Source organism: Lipotes vexillifer, unplaced genomic scaffold (genome assembly GCF_000442215.2).
Source record: "Lipotes vexillifer unplaced genomic scaffold, Lipotes_vexillifer_v1.1 scaffold120, whole genome shotgun sequence".
Lineage (NCBI taxonomy): Eukaryota > Metazoa > Chordata > Mammalia > Artiodactyla > Lipotidae > Lipotes > Lipotes vexillifer.
In genome coordinates, this window is record NW_006791240.1 from 4234569 (window position 1) to 4254608 (window position 20040).

Genomic DNA, 20040 nt, shown 5'->3' on the forward strand with positions numbered 1-20040 from the left:
ACACACACACACACACACACACACACACACACACACACACACACACACACACGCACACACGCATACATACATGCACACAGCAATACTTTAAATGTTTAAACTGACATTTATGTTTATTATGTTTTTTCTCATTTGGGGAGTGTCCCTCTGTGAGTTGAATGATGGTGCAAACCTAATCCCAATGGCAAATATTAATCATTATTATATGTATTTTAATTATGATTTCTAGAAAAGACAGAAGAAGATTGGTTAAAAAAATGAGGATTCCTTGAACTGTAAGTACAACTTATTCCAGAGACCTCTATTATATGATCAGGAGGAAATGGATGTTGACATTATTTGGTTGTAATAGTTCATATGTACTACAATTGAAGAGTAAATATAAAAAATGTAGTCTGTTACCATAGCAACTCTGTGTGCTACTGCACGTGATATTTTTATTTCCTTTAAATGTAGATCTTTTTATGAAATACAACAAAGCTTAGATTGTTGCTGCCAAATTTATTTTCCAACTTTATTAGTTAGAATATATTTTAGAGCATTCTGTCAACACACAGTTTATGAGGGATTTCCACCCCCTCACCCCTCACCTCCACCCAGATTGATATGTGATGATGGCTGGGAATTAGGGATATAGGTTATATTTAAATATTAAAAGATCTCTAGAAAAAGAGGTAAAACATGTAGACAAACTCATGTTTTAAACTTGACATCAAGTGACATTAAAATAAACACATGGCACTTTTTTTTCAAATGCCTAAATTATGAAATAAACACAGCTGCTACGATTTCAGTATGTATCTGTCTGCATTTGATAAGAATTGAATGTACTCTGCATTTACCATATGTTTTCTCTTTTCATTGTTTCCATTTCTTAGCTAACTAGAAATACACATATACCCAGTAAAAATGTTTTTGTTTGTTTTAAACATGGTTCTGCTGAAAGAAGAAGGGGAAGGACTAAAGATCTGGGAGAAGAGTTTAGAGATTTGGAAAATGGAGGATAAATATAGGAGGGGAAGAGATAAGAGGCTATGAGGAATTCCAGAGAAAGGAGGTGAAGAAATTCATTCATTTGTTCAACAAATGTTTATCGAGTTGCCTCAGTTCAGACATTGTTCTACACGCTGAGGATATAGCAGTGAAAACATTCCTGGCCTCATGGAGTTTATGTGAGGCTTCCCCTCAGTGTGACACCAGTATAAGCAGCATGCAACAAGCATGGGTATATTTGGCAGTAGCTAATTTCAGAGTGTTTTCTGTCTGCAAATTTTGTGTCAAGGACACTTTATGGACCATACTTTTTTGATTTTTATGTTCATCTTCTACATTCATGCTAAACGAAATGCCCTCTGTGAACCTCACAGAGCAGTCATCCCTAATTATTTGTCCTCTTGTTGGGGAATTTTATGAGTGCTGTAGCCATGTACAGGTTTTTTATAATTGTAATGAGAATGGGCCTCTTAGTTTTGTATTTGGCATAATTAATGATCAGTGGGCGTCAAGGGGTAAACAGAAATTTAGAAAGAAGGAAATAGCAGGAGAATGTGGTTGGCTCTGGGAGCCTCAAATTGCCTGTTTCAAAATCCTCTTCTTGCTGGTGGCCAGGGTGTTTATATTGCCTCACTTCTTTAAGGACGTAGGGCAGAGTGCTGGAAAGAGGATGGGTTCGCATCTTGAAGCTACTGCTGACTGGCTATGTGACCTTAAACAAATTACCCTCTCAGAGCCTCAATTTCTTCACCTGTAAAAAAAATTACATTTATAATACCAACCTGTCATGGGGATAATAAATGAGGATTAAATGAAATAACTTGTGCAAAGTTCTTAGCATAGTGCCTGAAAAATAATAGGCTCTTAGTTAGGGTTAATTCCCTTCCCCTGAGTACCTTAGTTGGTTACAGCTTTGTCTTTGAAATGCCCCTGGCAGAATAGAAATTGTGTTATCTGGGACAGGGGTCCCCAACCCCTGGGCCTTGGACAGGTTCAGGTCCGAGGCCTGTTAGAAACTGGGCCGCACAGCAGGAGGTGAGTGGCGGACGAGTGAGTGAAGCTTCTTCTGCGCTCCCCATCACTCACATTACCACCTGAACCATCATATATCCCCCGACCCCGCCACCATCCGTGTAAAAATTGTCTTCCACGAAACTGGTCCCTGGTGCCAAAAAGGTTGGGGACCACTGATCTAGGAGAGCAACATCTCGACTCAATAAACTTGTTAACACATTTGCATGAATTAAGTGTATTTATTATTAACTTTATAATATAAATAGCTGGGTCATCAGGGAATGGGACATAGACCAGGTTTTGATTTAGAGACAGAAAGTTGGGCATAATCAGGAGGACAGGCTCTTGAATGAGGCAGGACTAGGCAGGGTGCAGGGCTGTGGGGACAGTGTGAAGTTCTAGATGTGAGGGGGTGGCATAAATAGGTCAGGAGTTTGGGAAACTGACAGCAAACTCCATTCATGTCACCATTTTGTCTGGACTTGTCTGGGCTTGTGTTTGTTTGTAGTTGAAGTCTCCATCTTCCTGGTACTGTTGAAGATTCTCATCATCAAGAAAGAGTGCTAAGTGCCAAACTGAAGGATAATTTAGAGTGATACACTCAGTGGATACCGAAATTGGTTTGAATAATCTGTTCAACTATTCTTAATCAGTTTCCTGATTACTAATAAAAAAACTCAACGAAAGAGGTAACAACTTGAACATTTTATTATCTAATTTTGAAGATATTCGCCCTACTTTATTTCATGAAGAAAATAAGGCACAGAAAACTTGAGTAGCTTATTTTTTTAAATGCATCAGAATAGAAGGATAGGCCCTATATCCAAGTATGGGTCCATGATTCCATTTCTAGAATTCTGAAATCCAAAAACCTCTGAAAACCAAAAGTTGTTTTTATTTTGTTTTGTTTCTTAAATGTTCGGCATGAAAACTAAGTTGGCAGCAAGACTTGACCCAAACAGACAGGTTAATTTTACTCCTTATTTATCCCACTTAGTGTGACTCTTCAGACATTTTACTGCAGAAATATTAATGTGTTAAACTACCAGGGGTGCCCTAGACCCCACTTAGAACTTCCTAAATTCTGAAACATATCTGACCTCAAGGATTTTGGTTAGGGATTGTGGGACTTGCACTATACTACAATAATAATTATTTTTATTATTACTATTATTTTAGTTTAATCGTACTTTACAAACTTCAAATACAAAATTTCGTATTTGAAAAATATAAATTAAGGGGCGATTTCTCATTATTCAACATGTAGGCATTTATGTAATCTCTCTGTTTTCAGAAAGGGAGTGTTGCCTGCCGTATCTTGCCTCTTACTCCTCCTCATCCTGTTTTATCTTCTCCAGAGACTAAACCTCCAGGCTTCTGCAGTGGGTGGGCAGCTGCCTGACTGTGTGGATATTTGTTTCTTAAACAGACTTTCAACTGACCTTCCTGTTTAGAGCCCCACGTCCAGCCCTAAATCTTCCAATTCCTGAAATTTTAGGGGTTATGCAGAGTAAATGGTATTGTTTCTTGGCTTTCTGTAATTCAAGTTTTATTTTTTAATTTTTTTCCAAATTAATTAACACTGGGCCTTTAGCTTTCCAGTTTTTGAAATTTTGTTGCTGTGATCTTCTCTCTTTTCTTACAGTTTATACTTGAAAATAATAATGATTACCCGCCCCACCAAAAAACCTTTACATTTTCGTGGGGTTTCAGTGAGGGAGTGGAAGTTAAGTATCTGAGTTCTGTCTGCTTAATCAGGAACTGAGCACTTTATTTAAAATAGCTCAGTGTTTTTCCTATGTTCATTTTGTACAGTTTCAGTTTATCTTTCTACTAGACTGTCAGTCTCTTCCAGACAGAGACCAAGGTCTTCAGTGTTTGGTTGAACTCCCTAAGGTCTTGCTCTCTGTGCAGGCTCCTAGAGCCGTTGTGAAACTGGACTTACCTTTGGCCTGGGATGGGATGATTTCAGGGAAGAGCTGATCAGGATTAGGGTTGAAGCAGAGGAGACTCTGGCATCTGGCAAATGTTTGCTTTCTTAGGAGACTTCGACAGCAAGAATTATGGATTTCTAATGAATACATTAGAGCCCACACCACCATGGCTGTAAGTAAGGGTAATATCATAAATATTTAACAATGAATATGGCAGGGGTGGTGACCAGTTCTGAGACTCCTTTGTACTGTATTGATACATACCAGCTAACTACCCACCTAGGCTTCTGCTTAGGTTCCAGGATGCCCCCAGCTTTCTCCAGCTCCTGCCTTTATTACCTTGCCCTAATTTCCGGAATGGAGCTTTAGAAAAATGGGTTGGGGCTACTTTCCCCACCTCCCAGGCTTCCTCCTCAAAACTTATACTCCTCAAGTGTCCCTGTGCACAGTGGCAAATACTAGGTGCTGTGGAAATAGAATTATGGTCATCGCCTTTGGGGAGGAGTGTGATGCCAAATAGAGAGAGGGAAGGAATATAGGAGGCAGAGGCAGTGTGAGGTTAGAATGAGCAAAATCAGTCTTATCCAGAGGACATTTCTGCATTAGCAGACTTACCCTAGGCCACCAGAGTCCTGAGCATTTCCCCTGTCAATTCAGGCAAGCAGACATACTCTGTATGACTGCTCTCCCCTTGTCCCCCATCCCCTAACCTCTTCCAGCTTCCTGCATCCTCCATTGAGCTTCTAGGGGAAGGATAAGGGAAGAGCCAGGAGGGAGCAGTTTTAAGTATAGAGGCACTACCTCTGAATGGCCAAATAGTGCAGACTGTGGTGGAAGGTGAGAGCTGGAGGTGCTGTAGCAATGAGCGGTCCACCATAGAAACAGCTAAGCAGGCACAGAGGGATGCTTTCCTGTCCTTTCAATTCATGTCACTTATGTAACAAGGTGAATAAGTATGTATATAAGGCATTTTTTTGAATAAAAAATCAGATAAAAGCTTTTGGTAGGCGAAGAAAGGACATAGGATTAGAGAAAATTGGGAAGCTACTACCTATATATTTTAAATGGTTCTACTATGTTACAGGGTCTTTGGTTAGGCTGCTTTGGAAACTTCATCTTGGTTTCAGACTTCTGCCATCTTGGCATCTGCAGGAGAGGAACCCAGGGCTGACTTACAATTAAGCATTCCAAATCGTGGGGTATTTGGAACTGTAGTTTTGAGGGTTAAATTCCTGGTTTCCAGTGGCTCTTCCTGTGCACCCTCTTATTTTTCCACATCTTGTTAAACAGTAATAATTAGAGAAACATTTGAATGTTTCTTCATTTGCCAGAAATTACTCCTAAGATTATTTCTTTATGTCTATCATGGTAATGGTTTGTAGTGCAGCAACGTGAGATTGTGCTGGTCATCACCTTCTAGAGAAATGGAACAGAACCTTAGAGCTGAAAAGCTAGGTTGGGTGAACTGAGGGCATGAATGAGTGTTGTCACAGGGATCCTCTGACTCGGGGGGTAGCCTTCCTCTCTGGAGGCTGCCACCTAGATAGGGCCAGTAAGGATCTGAACGTAGATAGTATCTGGGAGCAGGGTGGTTCTCAGATCTGCCAATAAGGTCACTGACTGTTTACATTAGTCCTTAGCTGACGTTATCACTATCTTTTTTCAGTCTTAATCTTTCGTAAATCCCAAGCTCAGACACATCTACTGAGAAAGCAGTTTGGGTCCATATACAACTATTGAGCATCTCTGAATGTCAGATGCTGTGTTAGCTCTTGAGGTGACAAGGGCAACACTGTCCTTGCCTTTGAACTTACAGTCTAGTGGGAGGAAACAGATACACAAACAGATAGCTTTAAACAGTGTGGTTCTGAGGAATAAATTGGGGAAAAACAGAGCTTGTTGACTAGTTAAATCTGGGAGCTAAGGAGAAGTGTCTGGGGTCACCTTCAGATACTGCCAACCATTTTCTCCTCCTTGAACTCTCTCTCCCTGGGGCTCCACACACTATCTTACAGTTCTGTCTCTCGTACTCTCCTCAATAGATCCACTTCAAAGACTGTCCTTAAATGCTGTCCCCGAGCCCCCTCTTCAGCCGTCTGCTCTTTTCTCTATCTTCTTCTCACAGGGGAAGGATTTCCAAAGCTCTGTCTCCAGCTCAGACTTCTCTTCTAATAGCACATTCACATTTTCCAGCATCTACTTCGTCGCTTCAGCTGCCACAGGCACTGCAGACTCAGTGTGCCAAAACTTCTAGCCCCCAAAGCTGTGTGTCTTCCTGCTGCCCTCTCCCACGCTGCCTGGGACACCCTCTATAGAAGGATATAGAAATGGACAGAAGTCTCATGCAGCACTGTCCAACAGAAATATGTCAGCCACATATGTAATTTAGACTTCTCTACTAGCCAAGTTAAAAAAAAAGAAACATGAAATTAGTTTTAATAATATATTAACCCAATACACAGCATGTTATCACTTCAACACATAATCAATGTAAAAATTATTGAGATATTTTACATTCTTTCTTTTCATATTGAAGCTTTGAAATTCAGTGTATTTTAATCTCAGTTTGGACCAGCTGTTGTTTGGACCAGTATTTCAAGTGCTCAATAGCCACATGTGGTTATTGGCTCCTATGTTAGAGAGTGCAAGTCTAGAATGAAAAAGGTAGTTTTGAGGCTGGGTAAAAACGGTCTTGTAAGAAGTATTGTAGATACATGGAAGTATGATAGGATACATACATTATAAGCATCACTATTTTTATGATTCATGTATATTCTCCATTCCTTATGGTTTCCCCCTAATATTTAGAGAAGCTTTTGAAATTTCAGTGTTTCTAAGAAGTGCTAAGAATCCTTCCTCCAATGCTGGGAAGGGATTTTTCAAGAGAGTAGCTCATCTCCCTCCCCTCCCCCCTCCACAGAACCCCAAGAGGAAGGCGAAATTGTCAGCACAGAGCTCCCCCCCGCCCCCCGTACTTGGATAGTCCCTTCCACCGAAGCTTATTGTGCAATCTCTGGGTTTTGTTTTAGAAGGAAATTGCTTTTCTTCACAATTGCTTTTCAAAATTTTCATACCTTAGCTGCCAGAAACAAAATGTATTTACTTTACAATGGTTATTACAGCCAAAGCCACCATATATCCCGGATTGTTCAAGGATGGTGTTAATTTTTAATATTGTCTCTTTCAGTCCATGCATCTTGAATTTTAGTTCAGAAAATAGGATCTGTCTTTCACACTCCTGAGTGTGAAACAGTGGAGAGTACTGTGGTGATCAACCAACTGGCGCTCACCAGTTCCTGGAACTTAGAACTTAATTCTGGATGCTTTTCTGTTGTTTCAGTAGACTGCTCCTTTCCCTGCTCCTGCTCCTAGGGAGACCATCCCTTTCCTGTGGCAACAGGGCATGAACCTGGGCAGTAGCCCGTCCTTCTCAGGAGGCCTAGTTTATACTACTGTTCATAAATCAATCTGAGTTTTAAGAGGTGCTTTTTTTTTTTTTTGAAGAGATTTCTAAAGTTATGTAGAGGCAACAAAGCTTTCTAAGAATATTTTTGGCAGGCTGATACAGAAGGATTAAAAAAAAGGAAAAGATACAGGCCCTGGGAGAGTGGTGTTAGCCGTTGGGACACCAGCCAGATATTGGTGCTCACAAATTGGGGGAGACAATGGTCTTTACTGTTACTGTTCAAAATGCTGTTCACGGTCTCTTATCGTCAACTAAAATTATTTCACTTTCAAGGTCTAGGCCAGTGGGCGGTGGGGTGGGGCAGGGCTTTTGCAGAAGGCCTGCCTTCCACGCGGGCGGCCCGGGGAAGTGTCCAGTGTCCCACCCAGTGGGCCTCTCCCCCAAGGGCGAAGGGCACCGGGAAGCGTGGGGGGGGCGGGGAGGCAGTAGGGGAGGGGGGCGGGGGTCGCGTTGCCCAGGTTTTCCCAGCTGTCAGTCTCCCAGCGTCCCCAGCTTTCCAGGTAGGGACGACCCCTCCCACGCAGCGCAGTTCGGGCGGGTGGGAAGGAGGGGCTGGGCTCCGAGCGCCCGCCCCTCCATCTATCACATGGCCGGAGAGCCACAAAAACAACAGCTTTGGCCAAGACCGTGACTTCAGGAAGGGGAAAGCAGTGTTCTGGCAGCCAGCCCCCACCCCATGGAGGAGAGTTTTCTTGAATCCTTTGGGAGGCTGAGCCTCCGGCAGCAGCAGCACCCGCCTCGGCCGCCCGCCCCGCCGCCCCCGCGTGGGACACCTCCGCGCCGCCACAGCTTTCGGAAACACCTCTACCTCCTGCGAGGCCTCCCGGGCTCGGGGAAAACTACGCTGGCCAGGTAATGACGCGTCCGGGCGCCGAGCGCGGACCCGGCCGAGACAGCCCCTTGCCCGGCCGCGGCCCGAGCCTGCCCGGGGGAAGCCGGGCCGCCCGGTGCCAGCCGGGCCGCGGGCTCGAGACGCGGGTGGCCCGTCCCGTTGGTTTCCATGCTGCACCCTCGCAGGAGGACGGCTGTCAGCACTGCGCCTGGCGCGAGCCCCAGATGGCACCGGCCCCCGCGCGGCTCCTGCGCCAGCCGGGCGGGTAGCCTTCGCCCCCAGCCTTGCAGCGCGGGGTCGGGGGCCCGCGGGCAGTCTTCTTCAGGAAAGCCCGATGGCGACTGCAGAGGAAACCGCGGGGCCTCCCGCTGGCACGCAGGCACCCGCCACGGTGCGGCAACAGGCGTTTTAAACCTGAGCGGAGAAGCGGGGGCCCAGGGGCAGGGGCTGGGACCCGGGCGCGCGGCCGCGTAGAAAATCTGGCGGAGGGAAGCAGCCCTGCGTGTGCTTTGGCGGCTGCGAAGGCGCACAGGTGCCCGGGGGAGGGGGTTGCGCGGCCGCTGGAGGCCGTCATTGACACAGCTTCGCAACGGGAGCCCAAATTGGTTTACTCGCTAGGTGCGCCAGCGGCCCCCGTACCGGGTCAGCGCGAATTGCACGGCCTCGTTGCTGGGGCCACGTTGCTAGGCCCGCCGCTCCAGCCTCAGCTCCCTCCACTCTGTCCTGCGCCTGATGTTCCTGCAGCGCTGAACTGTTTCTCTCCTTGCCTTTGCTGGCGCTGCCCCGCGTGCCTGGTTTGCCTGCCCCCTTGCCTTCTACCGCCCTCTCCCCTACTGATTCCACCAGCCCTTTAAGACTCAGGCTTATGAATCCTCGCCCTCTGGGCTCCACCGCTTCCTGTTTACACCTCTGTGGCTGCGCTTGGTTTTGCACATGGTTTTGTTTATCCTTCTGTAAGTTTCTTGAAGGTAGGGGCCGTATCTTACCCTGCAAAGCACAGTGTCTGGCAGTAGTATGTGTTCAATAGAAGTGGTTCCTTGCCCTCAAAGAGCTTTCCATCTCACCAGAGAGGTAAGGCTAGCTGTAGAACCATGGGACTGGCCATAGAACTGTGGAACCAATGAAGAAGAATCAAGGTCGTAGCACACGTTGAGAAGTGGATTTGAATGGTACACAAAGACCGTGGGAAGAGGGTCTGGGTCCTTTAGGGTCAGGGAACTGTGACAGCCCTGGTGTTGTGCTGCCAGTTTTAGTTAGGATTCCTGGTTGTTTTGTGGAGTAGAAGCCTTTAGCAAAACAATATTGCTACATTTTCACAGATTCAAGAGCTGGGCAACTTCCAAAGGGCCATTGGTACCCTTTTCTAAGAAACACTCACATTTCAATAGGCCTTCCCTCTGGCTGGGTAGAGAATGGGGGAGCCTGCCTAGAACCCAGCAGAACTTGGTTATTTTATGATACAGTCATGTTGGGTACATCTGTTACCAACAAGGTATCTTCTGAAATCAAATCCTGATCAGTTTTACTTTGGCTTTGCTGGTCTGTGGCCTGTCACACACTGTCCGAGAAGGCAGTAAACATCTTTGGCCAGATTTTGTTTATAACTAAAGAAGGGAAGTAATATGGTGAGTGGAAGGTGCACAGAATTGAACAGCAGAAGCCATGAGTTTTGGACCTCTTTTTTTTTTTTTGAAGAGATTTCTAAAGTTATGTAGAGGCAACAAAGCTTTCTAAGAATATTTTTGGCAGGCTGATACAGAAGGATTAAAAAAAAGGAAAAGATACAGGCCCTGGGAGAGTGGTGTTAGCCGTTGGGACACCAGCCAGATATTGGTGCTCACAAATTGGGGGAGACAATGGTCTTTACTGTTACTGTTCAAAATGCTGTTCACGGTCTCTTATCGTCAACTAAAATTATTTCACTTTCAAGGTCTAGGCCAGTGGGCGGTGGGGTGGGGCAGGGCTTTTGCAGAAGGCCTGCCTTCCACGCGGGCGGCCCGGGGAAGTGTCCAGTGTCCCACCCAGTGGGCCTCTCCCCCAAGGGCGAAGGGCACCGGGAAGCGTGGGGGGGGCGGGGAGGCAGTAGGGGAGGGGGGCGGGGGTCGCGTTGCCCAGGTTTTCCCAGCTGTCAGTCTCCCAGCGTCCCCAGCTTTCCAGGTAGGGACGACCCCTCCCACGCAGCGCAGTTCGGGCGGGTGGGAAGGAGGGGCTGGGCTCCGAGCGCCCGCCCCTCCATCTATCACATGGCCGGAGAGCCACAAAAACAACAGCTTTGGCCAAGACCGTGACTTCAGGAAGGGGAAAGCAGTGTTCTGGCAGCCAGCCCCCACCCCATGGAGGAGAGTTTTCTTGAATCCTTTGGGAGGCTGAGCCTCCGGCAGCAGCAGCACCCGCCTCGGCCGCCCGCCCCGCCGCCCCCGCGTGGGACACCTCCGCGCCGCCACAGCTTTCGGAAACACCTCTACCTCCTGCGAGGCCTCCCGGGCTCGGGGAAAACTACGCTGGCCAGGTAATGACGCGTCCGGGCGCCGAGCGCGGACCCGGCCGAGACAGCCCCTTGCCCGGCCGCGGCCCGAGCCTGCCCGGGGGAAGCCGGGCCGCCCGGTGCCAGCCGGGCCGCGGGCTCGAGACGCGGGTGGCCCGTCCCGTTGGTTTCCATGCTGCACCCTCGCAGGAGGACGGCTGTCAGCACTGCGCCTGGCGCGAGCCCCAGATGGCACCGGCCCCCGCGCGGCTCCTGCGCCAGCCGGGCGGGTAGCCTTCGCCCCCAGCCTTGCAGCGCGGGGTCGGGGGCCCGCGGGCAGTCTTCTTCAGGAAAGCCCGATGGCGACTGCAGAGGAAACCGCGGGGCCTCCCGCTGGCACGCAGGCACCCGCCACGGTGCGGCAACAGGCGTTTTAAACCTGAGCGGAGAAGCGGGGGCCCAGGGGCAGGGGCTGGGACCCGGGCGCGCGGCCGCGTAGAAAATCTGGCGGAGGGAAGCAGCCCTGCGTGTGCTTTGGCGGCTGCGAAGGCGCACAGGTGCCCGGGGGAGGGGGTTGCGCGGCCGCTGGAGGCCGTCATTGACACAGCTTCGCAACGGGAGCCCAAATTGGTTTACTCGCTAGGTGCGCCAGCGGCCCCCGTACCGGGTCAGCGCGAATTGCACGGCCTCGTTGCTGGGGCCACGTTGCTAGGCCCGCCGCTCCAGCCTCAGCTCCCTCCACTCTGTCCTGCGCCTGATGTTCCTGCAGCGCTGAACTGTTTCTCTCCTTGCCTTTGCTGGCGCTGCCCCGCGTGCCTGGTTTGCCTGCCCCCTTGCCTTCTACCGCCCTCTCCCCTACTGATTCCACCAGCCCTTTAAGACTCAGGCTTATGAATCCTCGCCCTCTGGGCTCCACCGCTTCCTGTTTACACCTCTGTGGCTGCGCTTGGTTTTGCACATGGTTTTGTTTATCCTTCTGTAAGTTTCTTGAAGGTAGGGGCCGTATCTTACCCTGCAAAGCACAGTGTCTGGCAGTAGTATGTGTTCAATAGAAGTGGTTCCTTGCCCTCAAAGAGCTTTCCATCTCACCAGAGAGGTAAGGCTAGCTGTAGAACCATGGGACTGGCCATAGAACTGTGGAACCAATGAAGAAGAATCAAGGTCGTAGCACACGTTGAGAAGTGGATTTGAATGGTACACAAAGACCGTGGGAAGAGGGTCTGGGTCCTTTAGGGTCAGGGAACTGTGACAGCCCTGGTGTTGTGCTGCCAGTTTTAGTTAGGATTCCTGGTTGTTTTGTGGAGTAGAAGCCTTTAGCAAAACAATATTGCTACATTTTCACAGATTCAAGAGCTGGGCAACTTCCAAAGGGCCATTGGTACCCTTTTCTAAGAAACACTCACATTTCAATAGGCCTTCCCTCTGGCTGGGTAGAGAATGGGGGAGCCTGCCTAGAACCCAGCAGAACTTGGTTATTTTATGATACAGTCATGTTGGGTACATCTGTTACCAACAAGGTATCTTCTGAAATCAAATCCTGATCAGTTTTACTTTGGCTTTGCTGGTCTGTGGCCTGTCACACACTGTCCGAGAAGGCAGTAAACATCTTTGGCCAGATTTTGTTTATAACTAAAGAAGGGAAGTAATATGGTGAGTGGAAGGTGCACAGAATTGAACAGCAGAAGCCATGAGTTTTGGACCTCACTTTCCTCATCTCTAAAGTGAGTGGATTGGCCTGGGTAGTCTTTAAGGTCCCTTCTGGCTCTAACATTCTACACTTTTAGGATTTTAATTCCTGGTTGACATTTGGCTAAGCGGAAGACACCGGATGAGAGACCAGCTTATTAAAGAACATCTCTCTAGGGACAACTGGCGTGAGCACTGCCCTGGGAGTCTGAAGATTGTGCCTTTAGATCCTCTTCATCACAAAATAGTTGGTGACTTTGGGCAATCACCTGCCTTTTACTTTCCTTTACATGTGAATACTGAGAAGGAATTAGATGATTTACTGAAGATCTTTCTAGCTCTTAATTTCTAGTTGTCAGACTTAATGTTTTGTTAATAATGGCTAGGTAGGGAGCCCTGACCTTTGAGTCAATTTATGGCTTTTTTGTTTTTTTCCTTTGCCTGTGCCCCATGGCTTGTGGGATCTTAGTTCCCCGACCAGGGATTGAACCCGCACCCCCTGCACTGGAAGTGCGGAGTCTTAACCACTGGACTGCCAGGGTGGTCCAAGCTCTGCCACTGACTCGCTATGATCTCAACTCCTCTGCACCTCAGTCTCCTTCCCTTTTAAATAGGGCTATCTGCTTTGTCTACTTCAGAGGACTCTTGTGAGGATTAAATATGTATGAGAGAACTTGTTAAACTTTAAAGTGCTGTATAAATTTTAAGAGGCATTAGTTACTGCCGAAGATGTTGATCAGCAGAGACAATCTTCAGGGTGTTCTTAGGGAGAAGTCTGGCTCTGAAGTGAAGGAGGCAGCTGGGAGTTGACATTGTGAGTTGAGTTCTCTTGATAGGCTGGGCATTGGCAGGTCTGAGAGCACAGGACTTTGGCCCTGCTTTGGGGTGTGTTGTGCATTTACATGGAAATCAGGAAAGTAGGCAAGGATACAGTCCACAGCTCAGCGAGGAGAGAGGTCTGCAGGGAGGATGCAAGGTGTAGTGGGTGTGACAGGCCATGTCCCTCAAGGAGCTGCCTTCCCCACTTTTTTGTTGGGGGGTCAGGTTGGGGAAAGAAGGAGAATGGCAAATTGTTAAAAAATACATGTGTAAGAAAATAGTAAAACTGTAAGCCTATCTTATGTATTGTTGAATTCTGGGAAATTCATATTTTCATTATTCTATGTATTTTCTAAATTTTCTATAATGGACATGTATTTCTTGGATCAGAAAAATAAAACTTTTTTCTTTAAAACTTGGAGATCATTTTTACAAATGCGGGTTCAGCTTTTTTCTGCTTAACTTTTCTCATTTGATTAAAGAATTAAAAATGTTTTTGAAATTAGGATATGTCTGGTCTTCCAAATCAATGTTATATTTCTATGCTTTTCACCTATATGTTTTCAGTTTGCAGGGACTGGAATGTGGAAACCATCTGTTTAAATTCTTTGGGCAGGTTAAAAAAAAGCAGTTGGAGTTGTATCTGGTTTAAAATTTTTAAGTACATCAGAGTACTAAAAATTTAGCTTGTCCCTTATATGTGTTTTGTCACCTCTATTTCATTTAAAAAGCATTTCAAAAATAGGTTCTTACCATTGACCTCTAAGTCCTGCTTCCAGGAATTCATCCTAAGACAATAACTGGGCAAGTGCATGAGGATAGAGGGATGTTCAGCAGAGTTTTTGATGTGATAGAAAAAAATATGAGAAAAAAAAATGTGAGCCAACTTAAGTGTACAGAGGATTGGCTTATAAGTCATGAGTCATTAGTGAGAACATAGATGTACATTTGACTACAGATAAATACACAAAAATCCCATTTTCTGTTGAAAGAAATGTGTAAAAATACATTGTTCATAGTGTTAACGCAAGTTAGTGTGCCGGACGCACAGTGAGGCCAAACAAACTGAAACGTCGGAGTTTGGAACAGAGGAAGGTTTATTGGAAGGCCATGCAAGGAGAAGAGGTGGCTCATGCCCTAAAAAGTCCTGAGCTTCCAGAAGGGCTTTGGCAATGCACTTTTAAAAGCCAGGTGGAGGGGGCGGGTCGCAGGGTTTGTGATCAGCTTGTGCACGGTTCTCCGATTGGCTGATGGTGAGGTAGCAGGGTGGTATCACAGGGAGGCTTGGAGGTGTGTGTTTATGGTCATCAAGTAGTTAACGTCTTCCATTTGTTGGAGAGGGGAGTTTTTTACATCTGCAAGACAACTCAGGAAATGTGTGTCAAATACTATTATCTAGATAGTTCAGAGAGGAGCCAAAGCAGAGGATATGGGGGAAGGCCTGTCCCAGGAATGCCCCATAGTGTCCTGCTCAGATAAAATAATACCTACTTCATAGGGTTATAGTGAAGATTAAACAAAACAATAATGGCTGTATATTGCCTTATTTTGTTAAAGTCATGATACATATAACATACTAAGCAACACGGGCCACCAAATATTGGATCCATGTAGTGCTCAGTACTTTCTTTTGGGTTTAAAAAAAAAAGAAAAAAAAACAACTTCAGTTCCATTTTAGACTTTTGCCCCTGAGTTATTTTCTCATTTTTTCCACAAGAAATACATATTACTTGTTAACTTTTTAAAGGTGAAAATAACTTTTAAAGTTAGCTGCAAATAGTTTTATTCAGTAACTTGGCTCGATAGACCTAGGTTGTGTGATGAAGCGTTTATTAAATAACCAAGTAAATATGTCATTTTCTATATAAAAAGGCTTTCCTAGGTTTATTCTCGATTGGACATACTAGAAAGCTTTTTTAATCTGTAAGGAGACTGATTTTAATTATTTGGTGCTATTAATTAATTATTTAATATTTTATTAATTTTTATTAATTAGCATATGAACTAGCATAGGTCACTTAATTGAACACTTCAGGTTCTTCTTCATTAAAATGAAGCTAATATTCCATTAGTAAGTTTATTGTGAGGATTTAAGGTACTGTGGTCAACAAGAATCCTATGATTATGAATGTGAAAGCACCGATGAATGTGTGGGCCATATAAATACCAACTATTGTTAATTTTTCACTAGTCGACAATAGTAGTATTTACTGAGTACTTATAAGACTGTTAGCACTTACTTAGTAAGGTATATACAAAATAAGAGTAAGAGAAGGAGCCTACAGAAGACCAACAAATGGAAGACAATAACCAGTACACTGCTGTGGGTAAGTGAAGTCTCATGGGGAATAGCCTGTTCTTTGCTGGTGGTGTTCAAGGCCGGGGGAGTCACTGAGCATGGTTAGGAAGATAGGATAATTAGGGAAGAGCTAGTCTCCTCCATGTGGAGATGGTTCTTGACCTGGCCTTGAAGACCAGGAGGATGTGACTGAACAAAGGAAGAGGATTACCATCATGAATAAGGAGATGGAAATGGGAAAGAGCTGGATGTTCTAGGCTCATGAGGAGCATGGTTTTACTGCAGTGGGTTGTTTATATTAGTGAGTGTGTTGGTTAGATAAACCCAGGGCCAGATCATGGAGAATGTTAAAATCTGGATAAAGGAGTACAGGGTTGGGAGAAGAAACAGGATTCTAATCCTAAGGCCCTTTCACTCTCAGCACGTGATCCAGAACTATTTCTTTTTCCACAGCTGAACTGATACACTCACTTGGATCTGCACTTGTTCTATCCTCCGACTTCAGTGAAAACATCTGTGGACGTCTGTTTCCCTCTGTGCTTTCTTCTGTGCATGTGTGGGCATTTTAACTGCTTTTAAGTTTCCAATTAATTGGTATTAATTATATGATGTGCAACCATCTCCACTATCTTTTTTAAAAAAATTTTATCACCACAAACAGAAACTCTGTACCCATTAAGCAATAACTGCTTATCCTCCTGCCCTCGCCTCAGCCCCTGGTAACCTCTGATCTCCTTTCTGTCTCCATGTATTTGCCTACTCTAGATACCTCATGTAAGTGGAATCATACAGTATTTGTCCTTTCGTGTCTGGCTTATTTCACTTAGCTTAATGTTTTCAGGCTTCATCCATGGTGTAGCATATGTCAGAACCTCATTACTTCATGGCTGAATAGCATTCCCTTGCATGGATATACCACTAAATTGTCCTTTTGAAATGAAATGAAATGAAATGGCAATAGTATAGTCTTTTTTTTTCTTTCTTAATGACGTTATTTGAAAAATTAAAAGTTGTCAACCTTAAGTCAGTCCCCGGAATGTTTTTGAATCTTTACGTATCAATCAAAGCAAAGTCTGGGGACCACACTCTAGGACATATGTCCTTTGCAATGTGCTAGTTTGTTTTTGCACCATCAAAAATGGTTTGTAACATGGATTCAGTATGTTCAAAGGATGTTCACTGACAGCTGTCTTTTCTCCTCATTTTTATCTCTGGACGACATGGAATTTTCCATCAAAAGAAATACCTTTTCATTATTTCTTGGCATTAGAGCTTTCCAAAGAGGTGAAAGGATGCTTTCCTGATGTGATGCAATGATGGGACAGAGATGGGGACAAAGGTATACTTTACAAACAAACACAATTTTTAAAAAAATATGGGAAACAGTGAGAAGAGGGGATTAGTTAACTAAGTAGTGAGTAATTAGACCCCAAAGTGTACTCACTCCACAGTGCACTAAGCCAGCAGGCCTGGACCATGGTGTTTTTAATTATGAGGGTAGGGCTCTCATAAATAAAAGCAAGGTCAAAATAGGAAGTTGGCAGTATTCCAAGTCTGTGTGTATGAAAATAGAGTATCAGGCAGGTGACATCTCAGAGTTTTAGCCACTTAGGTCTACTTGGAGAAGCTACTTTTTATATTTTTAGTAATTTTCCTAAGATGGGTCCTGAGTCTCTTCTCCCCATCGCTGAGAATCCTTGCAGTGCCTCTCTTTGGAGGCTGGGATGAATGAGTACTATATGTGCTTCCTGTGTTCACAGAGAGTAAGAACACACTCTGCAGTATGTGTTCACAATCACTTACTAGAAAGGTAACACAGGAGAATCCCCACCACCATAGTCCTGGAGCTGTTGAGGTAGTGGAAGAAGACCCTGCTGAATTGGGCAATATAGTGTCACAGATGTGGTTATGATTAGAGAAGCAGTAGGAATAGAGGAAGAAATGAAAGGGGAAGAATGTTTTCGTAGGAAAATCTCAGGAAATGAACAAGAAGTTCCCACAGAGTTCATCTAGTCCAAGCTCAAGACACTAAACTCTGAGAAGTTATATACTTTTTAAAAAATTTTTTATTGAAGTATAGTTGATTTACAATGTGTAATTTCTGTGCGGCAAAGTGACTCAGTTATACATATATATACACACACACATATATATATTCTTTCTCATATTCTTTTCCATTATGGTTTGTCACAGAATATTGAATATGGTTGCCTGTGCTATACAGTATGACCTTTTTGTTTATCCATCCTATATATAATAGTTTGCCTCTGCTAATCCTAAACTCCCATTCCTTCCCTCCCCTCCCCCCCTCCCCCTTGGCAACCACAAGTCTGTTCTCTATATCTGTGAGTCTGGTTTTGTTTTGTAGATATGTTGATTTGTATAGAATTTTAGATTCCACATATAAGTGATATCACTTGGTATTGGTCTTTCTGACTTACTTTGCTTAGTATGATAATCTCTAATTGTATCCATATTGCTGCAAATGACATTATTTCAGGAAATTGTATATCTTGATTAAGTTCATAGCGATGAATTCTCCTTATTTCTAATCAGAGCATTTTCTTCTGCACCAAAGGAAGAGGCTAGTGGGAGTAAGGTGGTAAAAGTGTAATGAGGTTGGTTTTGATCTACTGTTCATGAAAAAACAGGTAAAGGCCCTATTAAGTGGGCTTAGTTTACCTGGATTTCAACTGTCAGGGTAAGGAAGCCACATTTTATTATTTGTCAGTATTGGTGATATGTTTCTTCTAATATAAAAAAAATTACCAAGGAATTGATTTTATTTATTTATTTTTTGGCTGCGTTTTGAGTCTCCGTTGCTGCACGTGGGCTTTCTCTAGTTGTGGTGAGCTGGGGCTACTCTTCATTGCAGTGCGTGGGTTTCTCATTGCAGTGGCTTCTCTTGTTGTGGAGCACGGGCTCTAGGCACACGGGCTTCAGTAGTTGTGGCACACAGGCTTAGTAGTTGTGGCTGGCGGGCTCTAGAGTGCAGGCTCAGTAGTTGTGGCGCATGGGCTTAGTTGCTCTGCGGCATGTGGGATCTTCCCAGACCAGGGCTCAAACCCGTGTCTCCTGCATTAGCAGGCGGATTCTCAACCAGTGCACCACCAGGGAAGCCCCAATTTTCTTTATTAATGTGGTACCATTGAGGGCCATGGGGAGAGATGAGATTTGGATTTCTAAATAAGTATTCATATTTATCCTGACTGTGATGTGTTGGGGAGAGATAGCCAACACTGACCTCCCAGGGATATCTCATGTTTCTTCCTCATTCACTCACATGACAGGATATTTATAACATAACCCCACTTAGTGCCCTGGTTCCTTCTTGGCATTTTGACAAACTCTTCTCTATATAATGGCAACCGTTCTCGGCCCATTCGGACTCTAGAGTAACCCAATATGAAATTATTATCATTCCAAGTTACCTAAAGATAGCTAGGCTCTATGAGATTAAGGAAATAGTACGATAGGAGGAAAACTAGTCTCACGTCTGATTGTTCCTTCATAACTCTCTCCGTCGCATTGCAGGTATGGCTTGGGGAGAAGGCTATCTGTTTTGATCAAGGTAAGAGCCTGGGAAAGGGTACGGCAGTAATGGAGACAGAAAAGAAAGCCCACATTTACTGAGTATTGACTGTATGCAGGCACTATATATATGCTAGCTTACTGGATCTTTACAATAATCCTAACATGGAGTGTTTTTATGTTACAGATGAGGACGTTAGGATCAGAGAATCATGCATTTGATTCTGAGATTCAGGATTTCATAAAGCACAAAGTGGTCTTACCTTACCAGCGACGTTCATGGACAAAAACACCTACATCCACTTTTGACGATTAAGGAGTCCTGTTGAAGTATTGTATAACTAGGATATTTCAGTGTTCTTTACCCATACTTTTTAAGGTTATGATGAAGAAAAGGGTCTGAAAGGGGCCTTCTCTGCCATCCAGAAAGGCCCTCTGGATGGTAGCACCTCTCCAACCTTCTTTGCCCCTTACTTTGACTTTCTTTTCTTTCTTGAACTTAGCACCACTTGGCATATACATACTTGTTTATTATCTATTTCTTTTATGACAAGGTAAGCTTCATGAGATGTGATGCAAGCTCCATGAGATCAGGAGCTTTATTCTGTTCAGTCCCTAAAAGGCCTGGCACATAGTAGGCTTAAATATTTGATGTATGTGTTAATTCCAGAAACTTCCTAAGAGTTGGTAGCTCAGAATCAGCATGGGTCTTGAGTAAACAACAAAACCAAAAAGGAGATTATTCACGTAAAGATAAATGTAAAAGAATGCACAAGCTGTTGAGAATAGACAAGAGGAGGAAAAATAAATAAAAAGAAAAAAAAACTTTAATTCCGTTCATAAGAAACCCATTCCTGTGTTTTACATGTGAAAATGTTTCATGTGCCATCTCCTTCACCCAATAGTTATCCTAAAGAGGGATTTAAAAATAAGTATCGGGCTTCCCTGGTGGCGTAGTGGTTGAGAGTCTGCCTGCCGATGCAGGGGACACGGGTTCGTGCC

The 20040-nt window shown here is 44.7% G+C and overlaps 2 protein-coding genes across 3 annotated transcripts in view; both read left to right on the top strand.

Annotated features, from left to right (window-relative positions):
* The window catches only part of LOC103075585 (NEDD4-binding protein 2-like), a 7689-nt gene extending 7436 nt beyond the window's left edge, over window positions 1–253 (top strand). Inside the window, 1 exon segment of the mRNA XM_082931332.1 lies at window positions 230–253. Coding sequence (XP_082787458.1) covers window positions 230–253 — 24 coding nt within the window.
* A 10224-nt stretch (window positions 254–10477) lies between these two features.
* N4BP2L1 (NEDD4 binding protein 2 like 1) overlaps window positions 10478–20040 on the top strand; it is a 21764-nt gene continuing 12201 nt past the window's right edge. Inside the window, exon 1 of one of the 2 annotated variants that reach the window (XM_007464254.1) lies at window positions 10478–10748. In XM_007464254.1, the coding sequence (XP_007464316.1) occupies window positions 10573–10748 (176 nt within the window). In that variant the 5' untranslated portion in view covers window positions 10478–10572. The remainder of the gene's footprint in view (window positions 10749–20040) is intronic. The other variant, XM_007464255.1, reaches the window with a different exon arrangement.